At 42.6% G+C, this 12,863-nt stretch overlaps 1 protein-coding gene across 8 annotated transcripts in view; it reads left to right on the top strand.

The window, feature by feature from the left end:
• The window catches only part of LOC120523992 (stAR-related lipid transfer protein 13-like), a 546,464-nt gene that overhangs the window by 433,132 nt on the left and 100,469 nt on the right, over positions 1-12,863 (top strand). The window contains exon 1 of one of the 8 annotated variants that reach the window (XM_039745764.1): positions 11,681-11,765. The exons of the other annotated variants lie outside the window; for them this stretch is intronic. Coding sequence (XP_039601698.1) covers positions 11,753-11,765 — 13 coding nt within the window. The 5' untranslated portion in view covers positions 11,681-11,752. Of the gene's footprint in view, positions 1-11,680; positions 11,766-12,863 lie in introns of those variants that run through there. 8 annotated transcript variants of the gene reach the window in all.

The raw sequence follows: 12,863 nt of genomic DNA, 5'->3' as shown, positions 1-12,863 counted from the left end.
AAGCCGTACAGTACGTGCATGTGGTGTTTATGGCTGGCTCCTGCCTTGCACCTGATGCAAATGGGATCAGCTACAGCTTCCCTGAGCTTGAATTTGACTTTTTCACTGTCACTTGTTTGATTAGCTCAGTGTTTGTGTTTTCTTTTTTTAACTCTTCTCTATTTTGTGTAATTCTTTCAAAAATATTACACATTACGGCTCCTAATTTTCCACGCCTCACAACAAACTCTGTTTTTTGTAGAGAAGAAATAAAACTCTAAAATACAGACCTTGATGTGGTTACACTCTGCCTTAAACATCTCACCTAATAATGAATGGGGTTTCTGTTACGTGCCACAGATGCCATCGCCAAGCAGACGGAGGTGACTCAGATCAAGTGGGGTGTGGTAAAGGGCAACAAAGGATTGATAGATATTTGGAGTTCTTTGTGCGTTGTACTAAAACTGTCTTAACTGCAGAGTACAAGCCCGTCTTACTTGCGTCTGCTTGTATTTTTAAGTTTGATTAAAAGTTTTTGTTACTTGCAATGGATCAGCCCCCCTGTGCAGGATTGGTTTCTGCTGTGCATCCAAAGCTACCAAGAGGAGCACTGGTTGCCTGCAAACATGAAACTGAGTAGGTGGGGGTAAGAAGAATGTTAGTGGATAGAAGGTTTGTTTTGAAAGAGAATCTTTCAAAAATATATATTGTGACCAAAATACAGTACATTCCAGATGTAATATTTCTGTTGAAATTCTATTATATTGTATTGAGGATTACTTCTGTTCTGTTCTGTGTATTGTGTTGTATTGACCCCCTTTTTTTTGACACCCACTGCATGCCCAACCTTCCTGGAAAGGGGTCTCTCTTTGAACTGCCTTTCCCAAGGTTTCTTCCATTTTTTTCCCTACAAGGGTTTTTTTTTCCTTGTCTTTTAGAGAGTCACGGCTGGGGGGCTGTCGAGAGGCAGGGCCTGTTAAAGCCCATTGTGGCACTTCTTGTGTGATTTTGGGCTATACAAAAATATATTGTATTGTATTGTATTGTATTTATTTTGTCAGGTTAACCTACTATGCCATTAGCTACACTTCAAAAGGCACTTCTGCACAGGACACCGGACAGTCAGCAATATAGCATGTAGTCAGCACCGCAGTTGTACTGTACTGGGAATTTATTTTTTCCCTCCAGGCACTTTTCCAACATTTATAGTTTACAGCAACGGAAAATATGTGCTTATTTTAAATTATGGTTGAACTGTGGCAGCTTTAGACCTAAGCATGAAGCACGAAACCTAGCCTAATCACTATCTGGATAGAATTTGCACGCTCTCCCATTGTCTGCGTGGGTTTCCTCTGCTTTATCTGATTTTCTCCAACATTCAGCAGGCACTCTTTTTCAGTTAAATGTTTTATTAGTACGTGTGGGCGTGAGCGTGTCCAGTGATAAATTAGAGTCCTGTGTCACACACAATGCTGCCTCAACACTGCACCAGATAACTGAATGGATGGGTAAAGCTTGTTTCGTGTAAAATGTGTAATTCTTGAGATTTTACAGCTTTTATTTTTGCTATACTGAATAGCCGTGGGAGCAAATTAGAAAAAGTAGAAATTAGATATCTCCAAGAACTCTAGAAGCCTCCTCATAATTGGTAGTGTCTGTTCACTGAAGACGGCAGCCTCAGTGACCGCGTCATCAAAGTGACCCTTCCACCTCTCCCATGGGAGTCTGAGCCCTAGAGGTCAGAGCCGAGGTGCGCCGCTGTCTTCTGCTCTCAGCGAGAATGAAACTGGAGGATTTCGGCAACTGAAGCCTTTCACTTTTAACCAGGGAGAACATTTTTCTTTGGTTTTACAACATTACTGTATAAACAGCTCTCAAATGTCCATTCCCAATTAAAGAACTCATCTTGAGTTTTTGGAAATATTTATTTTCCTTAGATTTCGCTATAGTTGTTATATTTAACTCCATGAAATCCCACTTAGTTTAATATAGATTATGCAGTAAATAAAATATTGATGCGTTTCCATGTGCCAGTGCAGCACAATGAGAAAATCCAGCCATTCCTTTGTATAATCTGCTCACCCAGTTCAGTCACGGGGAGCCGAAAGCAACTCTGACCAGGTCACCAGCTCACCGCAGAGCACATTCACACGCACACAGACCTGGCCTAACTTGCATGCCTTTGTGATGTGCAAAGAGTAAAACTAGCAGCCCTTAATGATACCCCACTTATTAGGAGTATTGGTATTCATGGAGCCATAAGGAGAAAATGTACCATAGTGTGCCTAGAATAAAAGTGGACTGGGCCTGACATGACAACTGTCTGTACCAGATGTGACTCCAGGATAGGATATAAAGTTAACTCAGGGCAGAAATGTAATTGAGCCTTGTGGCAGAACAAAAACTAAGGCAAAGGCTCACTAGTGAGAGGAACCGTCCAGGGCAGTGTTTCTCAAACTCAGTCCTTGGGACCCACTGTGGCTGCAGGTTTTTGTTCCAACCAGATTCCTAATCAGTGACACCACTTGATAGCGCTGCGCTCATTTAATTAGCTGGTATTTTTTTTTCTCTTATTCGACATTCAGAAAAAAGCATGGCAGCATGAATTTTACATTTTTAAGACATTTACAAATACTTCTGCTTTTTATATAAATTTAAATGCTTAACTCTCTTTTGTTGATTTCATTATATTTCTCCCTTTCTCTGTGCAGTCTTCCCCCTTCGTTGTATCTTATTTATGACAATTAAAAATGAGCAGATACACAGGCAAACAGACCAGAATAATCAAAGGCTGAAACTACTTTAGCGTCAGACCCATTAATTAGTGAATAATGGATTAATTAAACAATTAGAACACCTTGAAAAGTAGAATGAAAATCAAGATGAAAATACTGTTAAAAAGAAAAAAAATACATTATTCCTATATAACTGCTTGGTGCATTTTAATATATATATATTTTTTAAGCAAACAATATAGAAACTAGTTTTCTAATTCCTTTATTGTCCCCAAAACACAGAACTTGGGAAATAACAGTTCACTTAATTAGCCCAGGAGTTCAATTAAAAACAGAAGCGGGTTGGAACAAAAACCTGCAGCCCCAGGGGTCCCTCAGGACCGAGTTTGGGAAGCACTGGTCCAGGGTAATGACTGTTTTAGGGATGAGCAGTGCACAAGCACATATTGACCCTGCATTGATAGGGTACCCCCCACGATTCAGGGAATGTTAGCACCTGCCCTGCTGTTCTGCCACAATCAGGACATTTTATGAAGAATTTCTTTTGCTTGGGCGGTACGGTGGTGCAGTGGGTAGCGCTGCTGCATCGCAGTTAGGAGACCTGGGTTTGCTTCCTGGGTCCTCCCTGCGTGGAGTTTGCATGTTCTCCCCGTGTCTGCGCCGGTTTCCTCCCACAGTCCAAAGACATGCAGGTTAGGTGCATTGGCAATCCTAAATTGGGCTTGGTGTGTGTGTGTGTGTGTGTGTGTGCCCTGCAGTGGGCTGGTGCCCTGCCTGGGGTTTGTTTCCTGCCTTGCGCCCTGTGTTAGCAGGGATTGGCTCCAGCAGACCCCATGACCCTGTAATTGGGATATAGTGGGTTGGATAATGGATGGATGGATTTCTTTTGATTCCTTTTTTTTGTTCCATTTTTCTTCATCTGTAGCTAACAATTTTTCCTTGCATACTTATTAAAAAGTAACTCATTCAACAGGCAACAAGCTGAAACAAAGCTAACGAAAGGCTGTGGTAGAAGAAGGGTGTGTGTTACTCAAAATTCAGACCACAAGATGAACTCATACACATTTCTGGATTTCTCACTTTAGGAGCGTGTCTGGGTATCTTTCAATATGATATGAAAACATAACCCAAGGGTGGAACTGAAAACCTATTAAAGCTGAACTGTGGGCAAATGGCAGCTATAAAGAATTTAGTACTTTTCATTTTTTATTTAATGGAGAGAATTGTGAGCTGTGTCAATCGACTATGTTAAAGGATGAACAGGGAAGAAATGTTTCATTATCTGAATAATATGGAGGCATTGAGCTGGAGCTGCAGTGCAATTTCCTTGTAGTTTCTCACAAAAGATTGAGATGGGTCTTCACCTTTCTGGCTTTTCGCTAGCACTGCAGATAACCACAAGTACAGCAGGACCATACTGTATATGGTTTGATGGTAGAGCAGCAACTATAGATTCTCGTAAGTCCAAGAGGTTCATTACCAGTAAATGAGGTATTCTAACAAGGACGGGCGGCCTCAGAAGAGTTTTAGAATTGACGTTCTGGGTTATGGTGTTAGAAGGGGTGTTTAGCTTCACTACCAGATGGAGGCTGATTGAAGTAGAGTGCCATATTTGCCTACAAACAGTATGTAAGCCCTACTTGGTTATTGTAGATTTCAAGGAGTTTCCACAATTACAGATTTACGCTCTGTTGTTTTCACTGCCATTTTTTGAGTTCAGCCAAATTGACCAGTTGTCTCTCAAAGATTTTACAGCTGAATGCTATTTCTGATGTCAACCTCCTTGCATGAGTGACAGTGGCCTTATTCTAACCCCAAGTCACAGGCTTAATAATTACAAATTTACAAAAAAAATATCAGTGTCTCCTTTACACCAACCCCCTTTGATTTGCAGTTTTCTCACATGCCATAGGTTAACCATAGGCTAACAAAACCATAAAATATAACATAACAAGGTTATGGTTACCATAGTCTATGGGATGTCTGTATTAATAGCAGCTAAGTGTTTAAGCCCAAGGTGTTTTTCAGGTGTAAGAAAGGCGCTATATTGCGCCCAACCCAGCACAGACTTGACACAGGAGGCACGTATAAAACAAAAGACTTTTATTTTTCTTCAGCTGGAGGGCACGTCTTCCCCGTAATCCCTCCAGCCACAACACAGTCCCAAGCACTAATCACTGAGTCACCACACTCCTCTCTTTCACCACCACTCCTGCACAGCTTTGTCCTCCTTCCACCCGACTCTGGCCAATGAGTGCTGGTTTCTGGCTCCCTTGGTGCTCCAGGTGGTTGATTGCTGGCCTCCAGCTGCACTTCCAGGTGCCCAAAAGGGGCCAGTCGTTCCTGGTGCAGCACCCCCCCTGGCAGCTCCTGCAGAACCCCAAAGAGCTGCACAGAACTCCAATCCCCATGAAGCCCTGGGGGAGTCCGAGGCACCGCTGCAACCCAGGGATGCTGCCATCTAGCGTCCAGGGGGAGATACTGGGCTTCCCACCCTTGTTCGCCTGGCAGATGTGGTGAAGGGGTGTCCCGGCCAGGCATGGACCCCGGCCATCTGCCACACAGGAAAACGCTTAAATTACATGTAGAGGGTCCCCATTTGGCAGCACATGCAAAAGTTTCATACATTATAGAGGAATTCACCCGGCCATTTCTGAAGCAACTGTTTTCATTAAACCAACACAGAGCTTGTTCTGGCAACACTGGGCCCAGTACAGAAGCCATCTGTGGGATGGGTTGCTACTCCATTACATAGGGCACTAGTCCACAAACCTAACATGCTGCTAATCTTTGTGATATAATAAGGATTTTGAGTACTCGATAAAACACCGACAAACACATCAGTACAACTTCCCAGAGCTAGAAGGCTGATATGCTATTGGGAGAATGTTCTCTAGGTTCAGGATTCAAAAGGAGACCACATCTATGCAGTCATAAAAGGAGGATGACATCTCAGAATCTGGTGTGAATTTTTAGACATTAGTTTGCTGACACTAACCTTGGAGAGTAAACCAATGTCTTTTTTTGTATAATTTCTGTAAAACCAGTCAGATCCTGATCAACATTTTGCAGCTGAAAGGGGTGTGTTGGGTGGCCACACAGTTCAGATATACTGTAACACACAACGGATGAATCGAACGTTCAGAGACTGACTGTGCTGCACATGTCTCTTGTGTTCTATGGGAGTCAAGGTCAAGGCCTTGGGACTATACATCAGTGTAGTCCAATAGTTTAGCCCATATTTTGTAATGGCAGGTAAGAGTGATGTTTTTCAACAATCCAAAAAGATTTATATTTGAACTTCATGTAAAGGGTTAGGAAAAGTGAAGAAGAAACTTAAAATGTTGAATCAAGAATGTGAAGAAAGTCAACAGTATTTAGGTGATGGGAGCAGAGACGGAGAGGAAGCTGCTACATCAGCGTAACATGTGTGATAATTAAGAGTCCAAGACATTATAAAGGTTTGGGGCAGCCACCCGTATATTGCTTTTCCCAGCTGCAAAAAGGGTTTTTGTATCAAAAGCACGATGTGCATATTACAGAGTCCAAAACAGAACTGGCTATAGTAGTCCTGAGGCTTTAAAGGTCTGGAGAGGAACTGATGTCATCAGAATGGCCGGCTTCGGAAGTGACATCAGCAAAGGGACTGGCTTCGGAAGTGACATCTTCTGAGGCGCCGGAACCTTGCAGGTTTTCCCAGGAGAAGTCTGTAGGGAACTGAGAAAGACAGTCACTCACTGGCGCACTCCTCCGCCCCCTGGTCGGATGTTTTATTACACTTACTCAGACCCTTTAGCTGCCTCCTACTCGCGCGTGTGTGACACGTGTTAATTAGAACACTGAAAAAAAGAAGAGTGCTAAGGGTAAGCAAAAGTACCTTGAAAAGGAAACTGTCTAGAAACCAAAGGAATCTCCAAATGTGGAAGAGGAAACTGGATTCCAAAGCCCAAGGTTGTCCATTCCATACCCACCACTACCTCATTGTGTGGCCCTGAACAAGTTGCTCACATGTCTAGCCATATACATTTACATATATATACATACATATACACCATACCCCAAGACACAACTACACAGCCCAGTGGGTTCAAACACAAGGTCTTCTTTATTTACAATACTTCCATTGTTCTCCAAATTCTCTTCTGTAGTAACATCAACACAATAATAAATCTCTTTCCTCCTTCCGCACATCCCTTCAAGCCTCGTCCACACTCCTCTTAACTCTGACTGTCCTTGCAGGAAACTCGGCTTCTTTTATGCCAGACCTGGGAGTACTTCCAGTTTCACAGCACTGCGCACTGGTAGCACTTCCAGGTCAGGTAGAAGTCCTTTAAAGAGGTTATGATGAGTCCCTACAGCTCCCCAAAAGGGCTGTCTCATGGAAGTGCAATTCCCTTCCTGCCCTGCGGGTGTCCCACCAGTGGAATTCTGTCACCTTGTTTACAGAGTGGGGAGAATATAATTTTGGGAGGTAGACACCCCCTTGCGGTTCCATTGTGGCCTCCCTTTTCCCAACTTCCATCCTGGCCGGATTACCCGTCCGTCTCACACGGCATTCACTATATATATATATATATATATATATACACTCAGTGTGCAGCTCCTTAGAAAAACCTGTACAGCTGCCTATCCATGCACTTGTATATTCAGCCAAACATGTGGCAGAAGTATAATGCAAAAAATCATGCAGGTGCAGGTACAGGTCAGGAGCTTCAGTTAATGTTCAATATAACCCTCTTCTACGCGGTGGTGTGCTGGGATGGCAGTATAAAGATGAAAGACGCCTCACGCCTGGACAAACTTGTTAAGAAGGCAGGCTCTATTGAAGGAGTAAAGTTGGACAGTTTAACATCTGTGGCAGAGCGACGGGCATTAAGCAAACTCCTGTCAATCATGGAGAATCCACTGCATCCACTGAACAGTGTCATCTCCAGACAGAGGAGTAGCTTCAGTGACAGACTTTTGTCACCGTCCTGTTCCACTGACAGACTGAGGAGATCGTTCCTCCCCCACACTATGCGACTCTTCAATTCCACCCGGGGGAGTAAATGCTAACATTAATTTTATTTTAATTTTTTTCATTTCTATTACTATTTAATTTAATATTGTTTCATTGTATCAGTATACTGCTGCTGGATTATGTGAATTTCCCCTTGGGATTAATAAAGTATCTATCTATCTATCTATCTATCTATCTATAAAAGACCCGAAAGGGGGAAAAATGTGATCTCAGTGTTGTCGACCATTGCATAACTGTGAGTGCCAGATGGGCTAGTCTGAGTTTTTCAGTAACTGCTGACACACAACAGTCTCTAGAGTTTACTCAAAGGGGTGCACATAAAGTAGACAGATACAGTATGAGAGGACTGACCAGACTGGTTCAAGCAGACAGGTAGGCTATGTTAACTAAGGTAACCACTCTGCACAACTGGGTTGAACATCTTGGAATACACAACACACCTAACCTTGAAGTAGAATGGCTGCTACAGTGGTAGACCAAGTTGGGTTCCACTCTTGACAGCCAGGAATTGAAAGCTAAGGCTAGAGTGGGCACAGATTTACCAAAACTGGACAGTTGAAGACTGTAGAAAAAATAGCCTGGTTTGATAATCTCGGTTTCTTCTGTGGCACACAGATAGTAGGGTCAGAATTTTGGTGCCAACAACATTCCCCTGTCTGAACTAACCAATACTTCAATCCATAGCACATGTTGTAATGATGATAACTGTTTGTATCCTGGATTGTAATAGCACCATTGCCCCAGAGTTCTGGCTTCTAATCCTTCATATTCTAAAGACACTCATGTTAACCATATGAGTGAGCGTACCCTGTGATGGATAATCATTTGATCAAGAGCTGGTTCATATCATGTGCCTGATATTTCAAGGATTGGCACCAGCTCCAAACCTGTCAGAACTGGATGTAGCAGTTCAATAAATGATAGATACCAAACAACCCTAGCACAGTAATGATTCATAAAAATATTATGAAGCTATAATACAAAAGAATGTTTAAGAATCATTTTTAATTTTTTTTTTTAAAGTCCAAGCCTTCAAATGAACCACCGCCCTACATATTATGAAATAGTTGCTTGCATTTAGTTAGAAAGGTTAGTGAATTTCTTTAAGCCAAGCCTTGTTGAATAAACTTATTAACTATTTTTATTACACCTTCCAGTTTGAGATGTTTTAGAGGCAAACAAATGAGTAACCATTGTTTTTTGTAGCCTTTTACTACTAAAGAGCTAATTTACTTTTTTTTTTTTTTACAACTACACCATAGACTGTTTAGTTGACTTGCTCAGGGTTGTACAGGGTGTCACAGGTAGCAGATGAACCAGCCATCTTATAGCTTAAGGTCTAAGACTTCAATGGCTAGGCCACAGCCTGTAGGCTTTATGTAACTACTGATTCTTACCAGTTAATACACAGAGAAGGTAATTTGTGAAAGACTTATAATAAAAAGACACATTGTTATCACAGGCAGCACGGTGGCGCAGTGTTAGCGCTGCTGCCCTCGCAGTAAGGAGACCTGGGTTCTCTTCCCGGGTCCTCCCTGCGTGGAGTTTGCATGTTCTCCCTGTGTCTGCGTTGGTTTCCTCCCACTGTCCAAAGACATGCAGGTTAGGTACATTGGCGATCCTAAATTATCCCTAGTGTATGCTTGGTGTGTGTGTGCCCTGCGGTGGGCGGGCACCCTGCCTGAGGATTTGTTCCTCCCTTGCGCCCTGTGTTGGCTTAGATTGGCTCCAGCAGACCCCTGTTACCCTGTAGTTAGGATATAGTGGGTTGGAAAATGACTGACTGACATTGTTATCACATTATATGAGACTAGACATTAAGCCTGTTAAAATAGTGGGCGCTAGAACAGTAGTGCATAAACATTATTAGGAACAGTCTATATTAAATGGCAAGGGACCTTGCATGTGGCTGTAATATGCGTCACTGTATTGTGTGCCTTTAATTTTCTCTCTCAGTAATACTGGTTTGTATTTCCGTAAAATGCCTGTAATTTTCTCTGACAGTAATACAGTGGAACCTCAGTTCACGGCCATAATTCGTTCCAAAACTCTGGTTGTAACCCGATTTGGTCGTGAACCGAAGTAATTTCTTCCATAGGATTGTATGTAAATACAATTAATCCGTTCCAGACCGTATGAACTGTATGTAAATACATATTTTTTTAAGTTTTTAAGCACAAATATAGTTAACTGTACCATAGAAAGCACAGCGTAATAGTAAACTAAATGTAAAAACACTGAATAACACTAAGAAAACCTTGAACAACAGAGAAAACTAACACTGCAAGAGTTCGCGCTATAGCCTTAAGACAATAAACAACCAAGATAAGTAATATTGTAACAATGCACGCACGCGCCTGTGTGTCTCTCTCGCGGGCCTGTGTGTGTGTGTGTCTGTGTTGTGCGCGCGCATGTGTGTGTGTGTCTGTCTCGCGCACGCCTGTGTGTGTGTCTGTGTTGTGCGCGTGCATGTGTGTGTGTGTGTCTGTCTCGCGCTTGTGTGTGTGTGTCTGTCTCGTGTGTGTGTGTGTCTGTGTTGTGCGCGTGCATGTGTGTGTGTGTCTGTCTCGCGCGCGCCTGTGTGTGTGTGTCTGTGTTGCGCGCCTGTGTGTCTGTCTCGCGCGTGCTTGTGTATGTGTGTGTCTGTGTGTGTGTGTCTGTCTCGCTCGCTGCCTGTGTGTGTGTGTCAGTCTGCCTGTGTGTGTATGTCTGTCTCACGCGTGCCTGTGTGTGTGTCTGTCTCACCGCGCGCGCCTGTGTGTGTGTGTCTGTCTCGCGCACGCCTGTGTGTGTGTCTGTCTGTCTCTCGCACGCACGCACCTGTGTGTGTCTCTCTGCAGAGAGGAGACTGAACATGTGCCGACTGAACATGTGCCGTGTGGCCCCGCGCATGCGCACTTCACCAAAAGACACACACACGGACACCTGGACACACACAGGGGTTTTATTAAAGAGGATATTCTAGGTGTCCCAAACAGGAAAGTTTCCCTCCCTTTAGTTTCAGTTATCAGCTTTTTACCTGATGCAGGTTGCAGAGAGCTTTTTATGGCTGACAATTTGTGTAAGACTGGACTGACCCGGGCAGGACACTAGTTTGTTTCGCTCACTGTCAGCTTACCTAATTAACAGTAACAAATTGGTTTGATTCCACACAGAATGCCCTTCAGCCTGGAGATAAACTTGAATCCAAGTTCTGCGTTTTCTGGAATGAGCCGTTTGTAATTTTTTTTTGTTCATCATAATATTTTCCAGCAGTTCCGTAAGGCTTAAATCATTTAGAAAATGCTTTTACCTAAATGTGCTCTTGAATAATGGAAAAATCCCTTTGCGAAATTGCTTTAGTCTGTCTTCTTTGAGGGAAATCATTTTTACAAAAATAGGACCTTTTCGCAGAATCATTACTAGCAATAGCTTTATAATAAGGCCGAGGTCTTTCAGTTTCTCCTGTCTCTTGTCATGTTTTTTCCTGTACAGCTGCTTTAATTTCCAGCCTGGCGGAGGTGTTCGTGAACAACATCTGGAATCTCCCGACCAGAGAAAAATGAGAGAAATAAAATCCGTTTTCGGGCCTTTCTCATTGATAAACAGCAAAGACTGATTTAGGCTTAATGTAAAATGACAAAGAGTGGTTGAGCTTTAAGGTCAGAGTAAACAAAACAAGCAGGAAAGCAAGATTTGTGAAAATTGACAGCCTGGCGCAGCGAACAAAAGAAAGTGTTTCACTTGATTTTCACTCTGAGTAAACGCTGCAGAATGTTGCCAGATGGCTGTAGAAGTAGGTGTATGAAGTCATAGCAGGAAGATCCCTGCTCAGGGCCTAAAAAAGCAGAGCCTTATGATTACTTTACCCACAAGTGCAAAGAATGTGGAAATAAGTGTGGGAAACAAGATGTGGACAACGTCATCTGGAGGGTTTTGCTTTATCCTCTGGACAATTGGCTATAGTAAGGCAGCCAGGGAGAGTTTTCAGCTGGAGCCTTCAGAATGACCGAGACACTGAAACTGAAAGAGGCTCACAATGATTCTCTCAAGTAGGTGCACGTTGGCGTTTTCTTTGGTTTGTGCGTTTGATCATTTTTAAGGAATATTTTTGGAAACTGTTTATGCTGTTACTTCCTAATGATTTGTCTGATTTGTGCATTGAAGATGTTAAGATAGATAGATAGATAGATAGATAGATAGATAGATAGATAGATAGATAGATAGATAGATAGATAGATAGATAGATAGATAGATAAGTCGTGCCCATGACTTTATGCGTAACTCTGGTTTTATATTGGTTTGCAGCATTCTTAATTTAGCTTTACTGGTGGTTCTGTCTGTGTGGCGTTTGGGTGTTCTCCCTTTGTCTGAGTGGTAGGCCAGTCTCTCCACCACATCCCAAAGATGTTCAGGTTAGATTGATAAGTGACTGCCAACTGGACCCCTGAGAATGAGCATAGATCGAGTGTTTGAGTGGTAACATGCAGGAGTGCTTCCCCCATTGTGCCCAGTGCTGTTGGCTTTAGCTCCTGTGAAACTAAACTCAATAAGTGTGCTAGAAAATGACAGGATGGGTGGATGGTTTCTATTCGTAACTTTTAGAGATATGTCAAATGTGTGCATTAGGGCCTGTAAATTACGCATATTATTGTAATTTTTGTAATTTAGCACTTGCGGCACTGTTTGTGTACTTTTTTGTGTATTTTTTCCCCCCAGTACAGAGAAGTGAGCGCTTGGTTGATTGGTATCTCTGCTGTATGAATAATCCCCTGTGAAGGACTGGTTCAGGGCTGATCCTGCCCTACACCTAACACTGCCAAGACAGGTTGGCTTAAGTTGACTGGAAATGTAAACTGGTCTTGAGTGAGCGTGTCAGAGTGTGATCTGCGATGACTACCACCTATTCAGGGATGGTTCCTGTGTTGTGCCCAGTGCCATTAGCATAGGCTTTAACTGCCAACTCTCAAACTCAATGAAGCTAGAAAAGAGACCGATGGATTCTTATACAGTACTATTATCTTTTAATGGTGTGGCTTATACTGTTATGTTTTAATGGTATGCCTGATTTGTGCTTTGGGAACATTAGATTATTTGGATTCTTGTGTATGCAACTCTCATTGAAAGTTTGTGTTTGACATTTTAAAATT

The sequence above is a fragment of the Polypterus senegalus genome, chromosome 2 (assembly GCF_016835505.1).
Source record: "Polypterus senegalus isolate Bchr_013 chromosome 2, ASM1683550v1, whole genome shotgun sequence".
Lineage (NCBI taxonomy): Eukaryota > Metazoa > Chordata > Cladistia > Polypteriformes > Polypteridae > Polypterus > Polypterus senegalus.
Note: the sequence above shows the minus strand (reverse complement) of the source record. Positions and strands in the feature narration are given on the sequence as shown.